Raw genomic sequence first — 17876 nt, 5'->3', positions numbered from 1 at the left:
TGAAGTGTTATTGTATTTTGGTGTGAAAAATGAGTTTTTTTTTTTTTAATTTTTCGGAGATACCCTAAGCCCTCATCCCATCAATGAGCTCCATCGTATGTCTTCTTGTAACTCTTCCCAATATGATCCTATCATGAATTCCTGGCTTGGAAGCTCAACTGTTGGAAACTTTTCCTACGAGAGATTATTACGTGCAGAGTCTGGGTAGAAAAATCGTCCGATTTTTGTGAGTGTGCGCGGTAAAAACACAATTACTGTTCACCACACCACTACATTTTTAACGCGCACACTCACAAAAACCAGACACAACTTCGATCCAAACACCACACTTAATAATCTTCCCTTTCCAACAAGATGTGCAATGACTTTTTCTTCGTCATCTCGAATTTTATCAAGTTTGATAATAGAAAAATAGAGTTATGCTATATAAATAATAAATTTCGAAAATTAAATAAATATATAAACGTGGTTATTTTTAGTGCTTTTGTGAAAATAAATAAAATAAATAAAATGCCGGTTCAGTCTCAGTCCCTGTTCACTCCCTCTTCGTTCATTCCAGTATTGGCAAGAGGGAGGGAGAGGAGAATATTTCGCCGTTGGTTGCTTTTTTACTACGTCGGACAAAAGGAGCTGCTTTTTCGGCAGCGACGATGTCTTCTCCCTTATCTCCTTTTCCGGCGCCGTCAACCTCCCCTACGGTGCCTGTCACTGCCTCTCCCACCTCTCCTCCTCATCCTGCTCCGGCCAGGGAAACTCAACCAAGCTCCCCATCTCCGCATCCTCCGCCAGCTACAGTGCCGTCTCCCGCGCTGGCGGGGAAAGCATCACCGTCGAGCCGGGTTCCAACGACTGGATCATCGGGTTCTAGGGGAGAAAGGCTGCCTTTACATGCTTCGCCCCGTTCGCCCCGTTCTCCCCCGTTGCCCCCGTCGCCGCCGTCGTCGTCAAATAATTTATCGCAGGCGCTTGTGGTAGGTTTGGCCGCAGGCGGAGTGGTGATATTGTTACTATTAAGTATTGCTTGCTTTTGCTGCTTTAGTAAGAAGCCACAGCGACCGCGGCCTCCGCCGTCGCCGTCGCCACTTCCGTATTACTTTAATGATGCTCCGTCGCCGCCTCTCCCAGTGAAAGGTACCGTTTTTTTCCCTACTTCTACTACTTTTTTTTTTTTTAATTATTGTCTTCTCTTGCTAATTGGTGCTGCATGTATTTGATCAATTGTAGATTTGTCTGATGTAGTTGGTACGTTAGGGCATGAGTCATGGAGCAGAGAGTTCTATTATTATTATTTTTTTCTGATTACCTATTCCTGGGTGCTAAACTGTCAGCTTGCTCGATTGAACTTTCCTGTTTTATATTTTAATTATTATTTTTTTGTCATTTTCTTGTCAAGCAAGTTGATTTGATTTTGATTTTCATGTATTTTGGTTTGTTTTTATCATTTAGCCGTTTAAGCCTAGTTGCCAAGATTAGATCTTGCGTGCTATTTATTGTTGTTTCAGGTGATCTTTTTTATTTTATTTTTTGTCAAAGTGGCTGAGAAGATCCAAGGGATTTAAGGTTTATCTGGTATTCTATATATCATTTTGCTGTCCTGTGAACTGTGATCTTCTTGTTTTTTATTTTTTATTAACGTTAATCAATTGAAGAAAACAGCTGCCGGAATTTGTATCATCGATAATTCCCTTTTTTCCTGTCCACCTCCAATTTAGAAAGGCTGGTATTTTTGGATTTTCTATTGTTAGCAATTGTTGGAGAGGTGGTTGTATTTGGTTTTGGTTAATTGAATACAGGAGTTTATATATTTATATGTGTGTGTCCCCACTAGCTAACACCTATGGTTACCGCAAAGAATGCTAACACTCGCTCGACATAAAACAATATATGTGTGTGTGTCTATCTCTCTATCTACTAGCTAACACCAATGGTTACCACAAACAATTGCTAACAGTTGCTCGACACTAAACAATAATGATGATTGTCAATGACCGTTTTTTCCTTATGACAATCAATGTCAATGTTTGTAAGCGCTCAACCATCATCATCCACCATCAATTGATTATGACAACTGTCCTTGCTCGACCTCATTCACTGATAATTGGCCATGATTGGCATTCATCACTCCTCATTGTTTGTCTAATATTTTTCACTACTCTGACAAAAGACAGAGACAACAATTCAAACATCATAATATTGCATTCTCCAGTAACGGGAAAGGCAGTTTTGTAATCTTCACCGTTTATAGTCGGTTATTTCAATTGGATTAGGTCTTGTGATTTCTCACTTTTATAATTTCCGCGTATGATCGTCTGCATCTCATGTGCTTCTTTTCTTTGCATGTGTGCAAAACTTTGTGCAATGCTAAGATAAAGAATTCCCGCTATAGTGCCATAAATTTTCTAGCATTCAACAATGCCCTAAAGCCTTGGTAAAGATGTAGGTAATTATTTTCCGCTGGAGAATGTGAAGTGTTGATCTTTTCCAACATGAATATATCTTAGATGAATTGACAATTGATTTTAATATATTTAGTTCTTTCATAGAAGTTAGGATTACTTGCAATGTAGATAGCTATCTGATTATTATAGTTAAGGATCCTAAATTTTGTGTGGGCAAGCCAAATTCTTCTACTAGAGTATTAATCCACATCATTTCCTAAGCAAAGTGATATGTGAATTTTTATTCAACTTTAGCACTAGATTTGCTTAGGGATTTGAGTAAACCAATGCACTCGATGAATAACTCTAACTTGGCTCGATTAACATGCGTTCAAGTTAATTATTAAATAAATTTAAATGCTTTTTAAAAATTTGAAGTCAAATGCTAATTGAACTAAGCTTGAACTTTGTCTAACTCGCTTATTTATATTCATAAACTAGCTTGTTTGTTGTTGAAAAAGTAGCATATTAAAGGCCGATGTTGTCTGGTACATTATTTAATTAAATTTTAGTTAAATAAAATTTATTTAAGTACTTATTTAATAATTGTTTGTTATAATTTAATATTATTAATGTCGCAGGATTGATTATTAATCACATATTTTTACTGATATCTGTTTATTTAACTTATCTTAATTGTATAAATATCATAATTATGTTAATTTATTCAAATATATATTTTCATTTTTTATTTCTTAATGTTTTTTTAAAGTTAAAGTAAAATTTGATATCAATAAGATTTAATTTCTAGACATTAATAATAAATTATGGTATTTTTAATCAATTAAATTTGATGTAAACCATTATTATTAATTGTTATTAGTGAATCTGTGTATTGCTTCTTATCCAAGTAAGCATTTTTTTTTCTCTATAAAGTAAGTATTTATATTTAATTTTGAGCTCTCTATTTTTCTTCAAATTAATTAATCCATTATGAGTGACTCTACATGTTGATTTAATGCATTTTTTCTAATTTATCTATTTCAATAAATAAGTTTGATGATATTTATATATGTTATATGATTACTAAAAAGTTTGCTCATGACTTATTTGTTATCTTATTTAATTAATATTAAGTGATTAGAGACTAATTTTAGATGTATTAAATTACTTTTTATTTAGATTTGAAAAATTATCTGGTAATATGAGAAGTTAAGTATTCGTTCAAAATTTTAGCTTGTTTGTCAGCTCGTTTAAGAAGTAGTTCAATTAATTTAGATAAGCCAGGTATGACTATAATAGATTTTAAACAAGGCAAGTATATATATATATATATATGTGTGTGTGTGAAAGTGTTGCTCGAGCTCAATTCGAACATGAAAAACTTGAAGTATGATCAAGTCATGTCCAATCCATGATGTACGCAGCTCAGCTCAGCCACGGCCATATATGCTACAACAATATGCTTCTTTTCCAATAGATTAGATTGTCACCCATAAAGAGGCTATCCTTAAGTAGACGTTTGAACTCAATATCAAACATAATTTACATTGGAATAAGATTCAATTCTTAAATTATATATTTCTAATAGACTAAACCTTTTTCTTAAACATTTCTTATCTTAAAATTCTTAGGATAACATCCTAATATTTTATTTTTGTGTTTTTTCATATATTAACTAACTACACCAACAAGAAGAGATATATTAGATCAAGATAGTCAGATGGATTAACTTGCATACCAGATGATAATAGGGAGAAACATCAATATTGGATGATTGAAAAGTATCTATGGGAGAGTCAATAAGCTTGCATCGAAGAAGCTGGTTTCATCATAAATGTGGCATATTTTCCTTTAGACAGAACATTATCCTTATTATATATAAAGTCATGGCCACAAAAGTATTTTGGGAGCCTTAGATGTTTGATTTCAAATATCTTTTGAGGATATTATTTTATGTCATTAATGCCTGAAGCAGCACTCCCAATGGGTACAATGCCATCAACATACATAACAAGAATCATTGTGTCGAAGGAAGATCATCTACAACAACAACAACAATAACATCAAGCCTTTGTCCCACTATGTGGGGTCAGTTACATGAATCCTTTTTTCTCCATTGTGTCCTGTTAAAAGTCAAATTCTCGTTTAAATATAATAAAAAAATATCAATTCTAATATTTTATAACCAAGTCTTTTTAGGTAAACCTGTAACTTTCTTAACATAAGTCAAATCTAATACCTCTAATTTCCTAACAGAGTCCTCGGAAGGCCGCCATTTTATGTGGCCAAACCATCTAAGGCGACTCTCCTTAATATTATCTTCTACTAGAGCTACTCCAACCTTTTCACGGATATGCTCATTTTGTTTCCTATCTCTAAGGGTAAAGCCACTCATCCACCTGAGCATCCTCATCTCTGCAACGCTTAGCTTAGTATTATGCTTCTCTTTTAATGGTCAATATTCTGCACCATAAAGCATTACATGTCTCACCACCATCTTATAGAATTTTCCCTTAAATTTGAGGGGGGACTTTTCTATCACACAACAAGCCCGATGCATTCCTCTACACCAACCATCCAACTTGAATTCTGCTGATAATATCCCCATCTATTTCACCATCACTCTGAATAATAGATCAAAGATATCTAAATCGTGTACTCTTATTAATCACTTGATCAAGTCACAATCCCCTCACTAGGTCTATTAATACTAAAATTGCACTCCATATATTCAGTTTTAGATCCACTCAAGCGAAAATCTTTAGACTCTAAGGTCGACCTCCATAATTGAATTTTACCTTCAACTCCCTCTCTAGTCTTATCAACAAGAAGAATATCATCAGCAAAAAACATACACCAAGGTACATCCTCTTGCAAATGTCTAACATCCATGACTAAACCCAAAAAGACATGGGCTTAAGGCTGATCCTTGATGTAATCCAACCGAAATAGGAAAATACTAGGTCAAACCACATTGTGTTTGAACACAAGTAATAGCTCTTGCATATATATCTTTAATGATTTGAATATAAGCGTTAGTAACTGATCAACAACACTACTATATAGTTCAATATCAGCCAAAGCTTTAACTTGTAGAGCCAAGCATGAGGACTATGTTTTAGACCGCTAATAACTTTTTGAAACTTGTATGTTCTGTTCTTCGTCTGATATGTTTATTAATCTGTACTTTTGTTGTGTTTATGCTTGCAATTGTTTAACAGAATTCAGCATTATGGTGAGATCTAGTACTGGTTATCTTATGGTGGCGTGACTTTCTATGTTAACATTTTCGTTAGCTTTTGATTGAATCAGAATTTCTCTTCTCTGTTTATTATCAGATCATTCATATGAACAACACCAAATTTGGCACAATGCTCCTCCACAGGTAGATCAAGTTGTCAAAATAGCCCCAAATCCACCTTTACCACCCTTTGCTCCAAGCCTTCCCCATCATCCTGTCCATTTTCATCCACCTCCTCCTCCGCCACTAGTTCCCAGCAATAGTGAAGGTTCTGGATCAAGTTATTCTGGATCTGACAATCCACCACCTCCACTGTTACCCGGCTTTGCACTTAGCTTCTCGAGGAGCACATTTACATATGAAGAGTTGGCAATGGCGACAGATGGGTTCTCTGATGCTAATCTTCTTGGGCAAGGTGGGTTTGGATATGTTCATAGAGGAATGCTGCCAAATGGTACTGAAGTTGCTGTTAAGCAGTTGAAGTCTGGTAGCGGGCAAGGTGAGCGTGAGTTCCAGACTGAGGTTGAAATCATCAGCCGTGTGCATCACAAGCATTTGGTCTCATTAGTTGGATACTGCATTGCTGATGGAAAGAGATTACTAGTTTATGAGTTCATACCTAATAATACATTGGAGTTCCATCTTCACGGTAAGAATTTGGTCTCTAAATTTGTTGTTTTATTCTTTGCAATTTAATGTGATATTTACTTAAAATTGTGGTAGTGTTTGTGCTGTGATATTTACTTAAAATTGTGGTAGTGTTTGTGGCTGTTAGTTTGGAGATAGATTGTATGAGTATTGTCTTCGTAATTAGATTAGGGAAGGTTTAGGCTGTCTTATTTTACAGTTTTACAAGGGGATTTTACATGAATCGAAGAAATATTGATTCAGAGTGAAGAATCAATAAAAGTGGTCCCATATAGTTCAATAAGGTTGTAGGTGATGGAGTTGTATTTGTTTTGTTTATCAAACTGGTTTTAAGATTTAGAATATTTTCATCATTTTTTTCAAAGCTCGACATTGATTTTTTTTGTTTTTCTATTGGTCATGGAGGTGCTTAATTTCAGACATACTATAGAAATACCTTGATATGCACTGAGGATTGGTTTGCAAATGACATAGTCTTATGTTAGGAAATACATAAAATTCACAAGTAAACCCTAACGATGTTGACGAAAACATCGAGAACGATCAACCAATCCAAAGGAAAAACCGGGAAAACATTAGTTTTTTATTGGAATAATCAAACTAACGGAAGGAAAATAACAAGATACAATTGATCCTCTATTCTAGAGGAGGATCTATCTCTCCCAAATCTCTAAACGCCGCTAGAGCCCAAAACCCTAAGAGATCTCAAATTTCAGCCAAATTCAATATGTCCTAACCCTAGGAAAACAAATTATTTAATGCATACAATCCAAAAGGAAATCTCTAAACAGTCCCTAAATTCAAACTTTCGTCCTAAACTTCTCCTAAAACTTTTCTAATATGCTCTTTTGGAAAGGGCGGCTTGTGCGGCTCGTACAGAAGGCGGAGTGGTTCTGTCTCTGTTCCGCAAGTGTCGGTCTTGTGTGGACTGGCTGGACCAGTCTAACATCTTAATAGGTGAGATTATTTTTAGAACAAGTGAGGGATTAGAAGAATGGAGGAAATATTTGAAAGATATGGAGTTTAAGATTATTAGAACAATGATTCAATAAATGTTATGCAAATTCATATGATGTGAAACTAATATTTTGTAGTTGGAGGATGAGGTGACAACTAGGCATAATAAATTTGAAGATCTTGGTTCTATCACACATAAGAATGCAAAGGAAAAATTAGTTTATAAAAATAGAGTTTAGGTATGAAGAAAGGATTTGTGTATGGATTTGATATGCATTTGTAGAATAAAGATTGAGTCAATGCTTTGCAGAGCCAATAGATGTGAATTAATCTCCATTAGTTGGAAGATGATGTGGCACCTAAGTATAAGGGATTTGGCTTTCTTATATCAATCACACAAAAGAATGAGGACATAAAATCAGTTTGTTGATTGGCTTTGTGCTAGAAGTAATCTTTAAGTTTGACATTTCATTTCTAATTTTCTCTTAGTACAAGTTAGTTTTTGCTTTCCTTTGTTATGGGTGTCATCTCTCCATGACAATGCTGTCAAAATCTGACTTGATTGAACCTCTCCACCCACGCAGTCAGGTTCAACCAGATGAACTAGGTGGTGTTAGGAGGTTTCAAATGATGCCATAATAGTGTCATAATTAATAATTTTTGTTTATAGTTGATGAGCCATTTTTGAACATATTGGAAAGGTAGATTAAGATATAGAGCACTTAGAAAATGATATCTCAATGATTTGAGGTCCAGGTGCTATGGATAGAAGATATGACATAGGGTGGTGAGCTATGTTGCACCTATACATCCATTTATGAAGGCATATTGTATCCGATACACCGATACGGCACCGATACGTGTCAAATACGGCTTTGTCGTATCCAATTAAAATACTATTTAATTTCAAAAGGACACCATAGAACTACTGTATGAGTGGGCCGCAAAGTTTCAGCCTAGAGTGTGATGAGAAAGGGAGATCCTGACAGAGGAATGGAAGAATACATTATTTAATTAAATTTTAGCTAAATATAATTTATTTAAGTACTTATTTAATAATAGTTTGCTATAATTTAATATTATTAATGTCACTGGATTGATTGTTAATCACATATTTTTTACTGATATCTGTTTATTTAACTTATCTTAATTGTATAAATATCATAATTATGTTAATTTATTCAAATATATATTTTCATTTTTTATTTCTTAATGTTTTTTTAAAGTTAAAGTAAAATTTGATAACAATAAGATGTAATTTCTAGACATTAATAATATTTTATAATCTTTTTAATCAATTAAATTTGATGTAAACCATTATTATTAATTGTTATTAGTGAATCTGTGTATTGCTTCTTATCCAAGTAAGTATTTATATTTAATTTTGAGCTCTCTATTTTTCTTCAAATTAATTAATCCATTATGAGTGACTCTACATGTTGATTTAATGCATTTTTTCTAATTTATCTATTTCAATAAATAAGTTTGATGATATTTATATATGTTATATGATTACTAAAAAGTTTGCTCATGACTTATTTGTTATCTTATTTAATTAATATTAAGTGATTAGAGACTAATTTTAGATGTATTAAATTACTTTTTATTTAGATTTGAAAAATTATCTGGTAATATGAGAAGTTAAGTATTCGTTCAAAATTTTAGCTTGTTTGTTAGCTCGTTTAAGACTTAGATCAATTAATTTAGACAAGCCAGATATGATTATAATAGATTTTAAACAAGGCAAGTATATATATATATATATATGTGTGTGTGTGAAAGTGTTGCTCGAGCTCAATTCGAACATGAAATACTTGAAGTATGATCAAATCATGACCAACCCTTGATGTACTCGGCTCAGCTCAGTTACGACGATATATGCGACAACAATATGCTTCTTTTCCAATAGATTAGATTGTCAACCCTAAAGAGACTATCCTTAAGTAGACATTTGAACTGAATATCAAACATAATTAACATTGGAATAAGATTCAATTCTTAAATGATATATTTCTAATAGACTAAACCTTTTTCTTACACATTTCTTATCTTAAAATTCTTAGTATAACATCTTGATATTTCATTTTTGTGTTTTTGCATATATTAACTAACTACACCAACAAGAAGAGATATATTAGGTCAAGATAGTCAGATGGATTAACTTGCATACCAGATGATGATAGGGAGAAACATCAATATTGGATGATTGAAAAGTATCTATGGGAGAGTCAAGAAGCTTGCATCGAAGAAGCTGGTTTCATCATAAATGTGGCATATTTTCCTTTAGACAGAACATTATCATTATTATATATAAAGTCATGGTCACAAAAGTATTTTGGGATCCTTGGATGTTTGATTTCAAATATCTTTTGAGGATATTATTTTATGTCATTAATGCCTGAAGCAGCACTCCCAATGGGTACAATGCCATCAACATACATAGCAAGAATCATTGTGTCGAAGGAAGAGCATCAACAACAACAACAACAATAACATCAAGCCTTTGTCCCACTGTGTGGAGTCAATTACATGAATTCTTTTTTCTCCATTGTGTCCTGCTAAAAGTCAAATTCTCGTTTAAATATAATAAAAAAATATCAATTCTAATATTTTCTAACCAAGTCTTTTTAGGTCTACCTCTACCTTTCTTAACATAAGTCAAATCTAATACCTCTACTTTCCTAATCAAGTCATCGGAAGGCCGTCATTTTATGTGACTAAACCATCTAAGGCGACTCTCTCTAATATTATCTTCTACTAGAGCTACTCCAACCTTTTCATGAATATGCTCATTTCGTATCCTATCTCTAAGGGTAAAGCCACTCATCCACCTGAGCATCCTCATCTCTGCAACGCTTAACTTAGTATTATGCTTTTCTTTTAATGGACAACATTCTGCACCATAAAGCATTACAGGTCTCACCACCATCTTATAGAATTTTCCCTTAAATTTGAGGGGGGACTTTTCTATCACACAACAAGCCCGATGCATTCCTCTACTTCAACCATCCAACTTGAATTTTGCTGATAATATCCCCATCTATTTCACCATCACTCTGAATAATAGATCCAAGATATCTAAAACGTGTACTCTTATTAATCAATTGATCAAGTCACAATCGCCTCACTAGGTCTATTAATACTAAAATTGCACTCCATATATTCAGTTTTAGATCCACTCAAGCGAAAACCTTTAGACTCTAAGGTTGACCTCCATAATTGAAGTTTACCTTCAACTCCCTCTCTAGTCTTATCAACAAGAAGAATATCATCAGCAAAAAGCATACACCAAGGTACATCCTCTTGCAAATGTCTAACATCCATGACTAAAGCAAAAAGATATGGGCTTAAGGCTGATCCTTGATGTAATCCAACCGAAATAGGAAAATACTAGGTCAAATCACATTGTATTTGAACACAAGTAATAGCTCTTGCATATTTATCTTTAATGATTTGAATATAAGCGTTAGTAACTGATCAACAACACTACTTTATAGTTCAATATCAGCCAAAGCTTTAAATTGTAGAGCCAAGCATGAGGACTATGTTTCAGTCCGCTAATAACTTTTTGAAACTTGTATGTTCTGTTCTTCCTCTGATATGTTTATTAATCTGTACATTTGTTGTGTTTATGCTTGCAATTGTTTAACAGAATTCAACATTATGGTGTGATCTAGTACTGGTTATCTTATGGTGGCGTGACTTTCTATGTTAACATTGTCGTTAGCTTTTGATTGAATCAGAATTTCTCTTCTCTGTTTATTATCAGATCATTTATATGAACAACACCAAATTTGGCACAATGCTCCTCCACCGCCGGTAGATCAAGTTGTCAAAATAGCCCCAAATCCACCTTTACCACCCTTTGCTCCAAGCCTTCCCCATCATCCTGTCCATTTCCATCCACCTCCTCCTCTGCCACTCGTTCCCAGCAATAGTGAAGGTTCTGGATCAAGTTATTCTGGATCTGACAATCCACCACCTCCACTGTTACCCAGCTTTGCACTTAGTTTCTCGAGGAGCGCATTTACATATGAAGAGTTGGCAATGGCGACAGATGGGTTCTCTGATGCTAATCTTCTTGGGCAAGGTGGGTTCGGATATGTTCATAGAGGAATGCTGCCAAATGGTACAGAAGTTGCTGTTAAGCAGTTGAAGTCTGGTAGCGGGCAAGGTGAGCGTGAGTTCCAGACTGAGGTTGAAATCATCAGCCGTGTGCATCACAAGCATTTGGTCTCATTAGTTGGATACTGCATTGCTGATGGCAAGAGATTACTAGTTTATGAGTTCATACCTAATAATACATTGGAGTTCCATCTTCACGGTAAGAATTTGGTCTCTAAATTTGTTGTTTTATTCTTTGCAATTTAATGTACTTAAAATTGTGGTAGTTTTTGTGGCTGTTAGTTTGGAGATAGATTGTATGGGTCTTGTCTTTGTAATTATATTAGGGAAGGTTTAAGCTGCCTTATTTTACAGGAATCGAAGAGATACAGATTCAGAGTGAAGAATCGATAAAAGTGGTCCCATATAGTTTCAGTAAGGTTGTAGGTGATGGAGTTGTATTTGTTTTGTTTATCAAACTGGTTTTAAGATTTAGAATATTTTCATCATTTATTTCAAAGCTCGACATTAATTTTTATTGTTTTTCTATTGGTCATGGAGGTGCTTAATTTCAGACATACTATAGAAATACCTTGATATGCACTGAGGATTGGTTTGCAAATGACATAGTCTTATGTTAGGAAATACTTGAAATTCACAAGTAAACCCTAACGATCTTGACAAAAACATCGAGAACGATCAACCAATCCAAAGAAAAAATCATAAAAACTAGTTTTTATTGATCCTCTATTCGAGAGGAGGATCTATCTCTCCCAAATCTCTAGACACCGCTAGAGCCCAAAATCCTAAGAGATCAAATTTCAGCCAAATTCAAGATGCCCTAACCCAGGAAAACAAACTATTCAATGCATACAATCCAAAAGGAAATCTCTAAACAGTCACTACATTCAAATTTCCCTCCTAAACTTCTCCTAAAACTTTTCTAATATCCTCTTTTGGAAAGGGCGGCTTGTGCAGCTCGTACAGGAGGCGGAGTGGTTCTGCCTCTGTTCCACAAGTTTCGGTCCTGTGTGGACCGGCTGGACCGGTCTAACATCTTAATAGGTGAGATTTTTTTTAGAACAAGTGAGGGATTACAAGAATGGAGGAAATATTTGAAAGATATGGATTTTAAGATTATTAGAACAATGATTGAATAAATGTTATGCAAATTCATATGATGTGAAACTAATATTTTGTAGTTGGAGGATGAGGTGATAACTAGGCATAATAAATTTGAAGATCTTGGTTATATCACACATAAGAATGCAAAAGAAAAATTAGTTTATAAAAATAGAGTTTAGGTATGAAGAAAGCATTCGTGTATGGATTTGATATGCATTTGTAGAATAAAGATTGAGTCAATGCTTTGCAGAGTCAATAGATGTGAATTAATCTCCATTAGTTGGAAGATGAGGTGGCACCTAAGTATAAAGGATTTGGCTTTCTTATATCAATCACACAAAATAATGAGGACATAAAATCAGTTTGTTGATTGGCTTTGTGCTAGAAGTAATCTTTAAGTTTGACATTTCATTTATATTTTTCTCTTAGTACAAGTTAGTTTTTGCTTTCCTTTGTTAAGGGTGTCATCTCTCCATGACAATGCTGTCAAAATCTGACTTGATTGAACCTCTCCACCCACGCAGTCAAGTTCAACCAGTTGAACAAGGTGTTGTTAGGAGGCTTAAAATGATGCCATAATAGTGTCATAATTAGTATTTTTTTTTTATAGTTGATGAGCCTTTTTGAACATATTGGAAAGGTAGATTAAGATATAGAATGCTTAGAAAATGATATCTCGATGATTTGAGGCCCATGTGCTATGGATAGAAAGATATGGCGTAGGGTGGCGAGAAAATTACCTATGAGGTTGTAAGAAGAGAGAGGAAGAGGAAAGCTTAGCATGCATAGAACTACTGTATGAGCGAGCCGTGAAGTTTCAGCCTAGAGTGTGATGAGAAAGGGAGTTCCTGACAGAGGAATGGAAGAGTAGTTTAACGAGGAAAATGGAAGATCCCATGGAGAAAGGGGAGAATTTGGTGGCTTCTGCTTAGAGATTCAACCTATTTTAGGCTGCTTTCTGGGAACTCCTAGCTCAATTAGCCAACTTGGCTTCTTGTTCTGGATTGAATTGTTTTACTGGCTGGTTTGCTCTTGCCTCTAGGTTTAATAGCAGTGGATCAACTACGTTTACTTGTCTTTATATTTAATGTTCTATTGTTCTTCTGCAGAAAAAGGTCGGCCACCTTTAGATTGGCCTACCAGACTGAAAATCGCCCTTGGCTCTGCAAAAGGACTGGCATATTTACATGAAGACTGTGAGTTCTATGTTTTGACTATCAATTACATGTGTTTTCTCATCTTTTTAATCTAGATTATACCAATCCAAGATACCAGTCAGTCTATACTCTCATAGAATTGTTAACTTTGCAGGCCATCCCAAGATTATTCATCGCGACATCAAGGCATCCAACATTCTTCTTGACTTCAAGTTTGAGGCAAAGGTAGAATTTTTGATCATTACCATGCACTTACTTGTTTCTTTTTACCTTCTTTGAATATTGATCTATGAATATATACTACACTCGTGCATGCTTTTTATTCTTTATTTACTTTGCTTTCCTCCAAGTATCGTTTCAGAGTTTTAAAAATTTTATTGGTATTCATACCTTGGTTCTTCTAAGATATAAAGAACATGGTATTAAGAAAAGAAAGATATTCTTGTTTGAAAAGGCTTTGGATGAGAAGATGAAACAACTTTTTTGAATAATAGAGTGATGAAATCAAGGTCTCTCTCTCACAAGCACCTTGATGACTTGAAGAAACCATGCGTTCTTCAAATTTATAGAAAAGAAAACCAGCAGCTATAAACATTGCACACACAGATGTACTTAATCCTAGTAGACTAAAATCCCCTTGGTATTGAAAAGGCGAAATAAAATCAAACTTGTGTTGCTTTGCAAGTGAAAGTTAATTTCCATCTTCTCTATGCTATGGCTTTGTTTGGGACTGCTTTCTTCCTGTTCTTAGCGGCTTTTTAGTACAAAAATTTAGAAAGCCGCTTTAAGAAGTAGTAAGAAAGCCGGCCCAAACGAAGCCTAACATAGTCAGAGAAAGCACTTTTCCTACAGTTCAAACATGCCATGAAAATGTAAGTATATCACTCAGCTTCTTAGCTAACTGGTAGTAATTTGCAGGTTGCAGATTTTGGGCTTGCGAAAATTGCTTCGGAGGTCAACACTTATGTCTCTACCAGAGTCATTGGAACTTTTGGGTATGACTATCTCAAGCTGCTCTTACTTGGTGATACATTTTCAAATGAATGAGTTTTGAGTAAGCTCAAGTGTTATTCAGCTATGCTTGTTAAGCAAACAAGCTCAAACTGTTTATGTTAGGCTTGTTTACTTATTGAGCTAAACACGAATTTTTAATCAATAAAAAGTATACTTAAAAATTATATAAATTATGAAAAATACATGTATTGTTGAGCCCAGTAGAAACAAGGAGCTTTTGACAGCCTTATGTCTTAAACGTGATGAGCCTTTATCAATCTGTGACAATAAACTTTTCTGCTACTGTTCATTATTTGCTTTCAGGTATCTAGCCCCAGAGTATGCATCTACAGGAAAGCTTACAGATAGATCTGATGTTTTCTCCTTTGGAGTCATGCTTCTCGAGTTAATCACTGGTCGGCGGCCCTATGATTCAAGTCAATCTTTTATGGATGATAGTTTGGTCGATTGGGTATGTATATCACACTATAAGGCCGTTACCACATAAATCTTCCATGGATGTTGGCCACTACTTACCTCAGTCGAACTGTGGCCGGCGGAATTCCTTCTTGAAATCAATCTGGAGTCGAGCTCGAAAAAATGATTTTTTTGCCCGAGCGGGCTTACCGGCTTTGCTTCTGACTACCAGCGTGTCATCGCCTATCTTATACAATATGAGCTCTTAGTCTGTTCCAAACTTAGTTTGGTTGATTGCAGTAAGTTTTTGTTGCCGCAGGCAAGGCCTTTGCTCGCTCGTGCTCTAGATGATGCGAATTTCAGCATCATTGTCGATCCTCGCCTTGGCGAGTATAACCGGACCGAGATGAGAAGCATGGTTGCTTGTGCTGCTTTTGCCGTGCGCCATTCGGCGAAGCGAAGGCCGCGGATGAGTCAGGTGCCATTATAACTCTGGTTTACATATCTGAATGTTGTTCATCTCTTATCAAAATATCTTTTCTCTCAGATTGTTCGAGCATTGGAAGGAGATGTTTTTCTTGAACATCTGAATGGAGTTAAACCAGGTAAAAGCGGTCCCTTTGCTTCTTACTGCGGCTCAGATTATGATGCAATGCAGTACAATGAAGACATGAAGAAATTCAGAAAAATGGCATTGGGAAGCCATGAATATGGAGACAGTGGATATAGTGAACTAACTAGTGAATATGGTCAGCTGCGCTCGGCCTCGAGCAGCAGCGAAGGCCAACAGACTGAAGAAACGGAGATGATTGTGGGAAAAAAAGGAAAACCAACGGCTTATCAGTAGCTGATAATTCTTTCCAGCAGATGTTCGATTGTAAATTACAGAATATTTTTTTCTTTTGATTTTATAGCCATTCATAATATTGATTTCAAAGATGTGTTTGACGATTGCCATAATGTTCTTGGAATATTTTTTTTAGATGAATTGTGTTGTTGCAGAGCTATTAATAGCTGATTAATAATTTTCATTATTTGCTTCCTTAAATGTCACGACCCGGTCCAGAGGGTCAAATTAACGAGGCGGGAACAGACAGTCAGATGGTATATTAAATTTTAATTAATTCCAAGTAATCGAATCGGCATCAAGCGTCTTCGTTTACCTTGGTTCGGGTTTTTACATTCAATATCCTAAATGACACATTCTATGATAGAATATTGTGATTTATAATCATATATATATAAATGACTCGTGAATTAAGCTTGACGAGATTGCTCTGAGCCAACTTATTAGCTTATAAGTCAGCCCATTTAAAAAATATTAATGTAAAGTACACTTAAAAAAATTACAATTCAAGAGTTTAAATATAATGTTATTTAATACATTTAAAATTTTTATCTCACTTACTTATATTAAGTGATTTATTATTATTTATTATCTAATTTTTCACTCATTCTATCAATTTTTTACAATGGCAATTTAAATTAAAATTATTTTCACTTTATCATACTAAATTTGTTAGTTTATGCAGTGGCTTGAGCTCATAAAATTAAGCTGAAATTTAATTAATTAATCATACACAAACTTCGATCGAGCTCGAGATCTACTCAATTGATTTACACCACCGATGAGAACCCTAAGAAGATTTTTGAATGTTTTTTCTACAAATTTATAGTGAATTTAGATTTTGTTTGAGATAATTTTCTTTCTGCTTTCTAAAACAGCTTTTTATTACAAAAAATTTTAATTTTAAGAAATTATTGTACTTAAAAATTATTCATGGCTATGTTATTCATCTATAAGTAGTCTAAACAGGTATTTATATATAAATATTCTAATTATGTATAGTAAATTATTGAAAAAATCAAATTGGCGGAAATCAAACCAGTTCGTGATGCTCAATGCTGATCTATAAATTCAATACGATTTCGAGCTCGAGCTGGTGGAGATCGGCCGAATCGAATTGGTATACATATCCGCGTATTCGGTCCAAAAAATTCCGTATATTTAATAATCCGATTTTAGTCCCTCTGGGTGTTCCAGGTTGTGTGAATTCCGAATTCGTCTCGAGGAGGAGGGCGATCAAACCCTAGAAGATCCGATTCGTCGCCACCGAATCACCGATAGCTCTCAAATCCATGGCGTCGCGCAGGCGTATGCTTCTGAAGGTCATCATCCTCGGGGACAGCGGGTGAGCGCTATGGCCCTTTTGCGATCTCCCTAAAGTTTTGATTTTGTTGTTATTTCCCTTTTGAAATTCTTACGTTTTGGACTTGTGACAGGGTCGGGAAGACGTCTTTGATGAACCAGTATCCTTGAAATTATGTGGTTTTAGTGGTGTTTGGCTTTTAATTGCTGAAAGAATTTAAGTTTTTTAAGAACCGACAAGCAGGAAAGGTTTGACCTTGATTAGTTGCGCAGATATGTCAATAAGAAGTTTAGTAATCAGTATAAAGCAACGATTGGGGCGGATTTCTTAACGAAGGAGATTCAATTCGAGGACAGGCTCTTCACATTACAGGTGGGTTTTTCCTTTTCTCCGTCAGGGCTGATTGATTTCCTTATATTGTTTCAGTTTTCTTTGGCCGCATGGGCTGTTTTTTCATGTTTAGGGTAGGTTTTGCTATGATATGCTTGGTACCTTGAGCTCCCCTGTTATACTAGTGAATTATAATTGATGTTCTTTATTTTTTGCTACTTTTTAGGCTTCATTTTAGATGGCCTAATGCTTTAAAGAAGCTTTTAGTACAAAAATTAATCTTAACTAGAAAGCTATTTTAAGCAGCAATAAGAAAGTCGTCCCAAACGAAGCCTAAGCTTCTTAAAGCAGCTTTATTAGTATAAAATTTAAA

General features: G+C 34.8%; 2 protein-coding genes across 3 annotated transcripts; both read left to right on the top strand.

Annotated features, from left to right (window-relative positions):
- Positions 1-528: 528 nt before the first annotated feature.
- On the top strand, positions 529-16048 carry LOC110108963 (proline-rich receptor-like protein kinase PERK1). 2 transcript variants are annotated; one of them, XM_028691795.1, is made up of 8 exons: positions 529-1131; positions 10997-11551; positions 13566-13652; positions 13768-13832; positions 14532-14608; positions 14931-15078; positions 15343-15501; positions 15571-16048. In XM_028691795.1, exons 1-8 carry the CDS (start codon positions 651-653, stop codon positions 15868-15870), a joined length of 1872 nt encoding a protein of 623 aa, XP_028547628.1. In that variant the 5' UTR covers positions 529-650; the 3' UTR covers positions 15871-16048. The 2 variants fall into 2 exon arrangements, with proteins under 2 accessions (XP_028547628.1, XP_020695492.1); XM_020839833.2 differs by having other exon boundaries at positions 13768-13838.
- A 1024-nt stretch (positions 16049-17072) lies between these two features.
- Positions 17073-17656, top strand: LOC110108947 (ras-related protein Rab7-like). Its single transcript, XM_028691813.1, has 3 exons — positions 17073-17215; positions 17307-17333; positions 17446-17656. The coding sequence occupies exons 1-3, from the start codon at positions 17163-17165 to the stop codon at positions 17639-17641; spliced, it is 276 nt and encodes a 91-aa protein (XP_028547646.1). The 5' UTR covers positions 17073-17162; the 3' UTR covers positions 17642-17656.
- The last annotated feature ends 220 nt before the right edge of the window (positions 17657-17876 follow it).

The sequence above is a fragment of the Dendrobium catenatum genome, unplaced genomic scaffold (assembly GCF_001605985.2).
Source record: "Dendrobium catenatum unplaced genomic scaffold, ASM160598v2 original_scaffold_71536, whole genome shotgun sequence".
NCBI lineage: Eukaryota > Viridiplantae > Streptophyta > Magnoliopsida > Asparagales > Orchidaceae > Dendrobium > Dendrobium catenatum.
The sequence above is the reverse complement of the archived record's forward strand: the minus strand, read 5'-3'. Positions and strand labels throughout refer to the sequence as shown.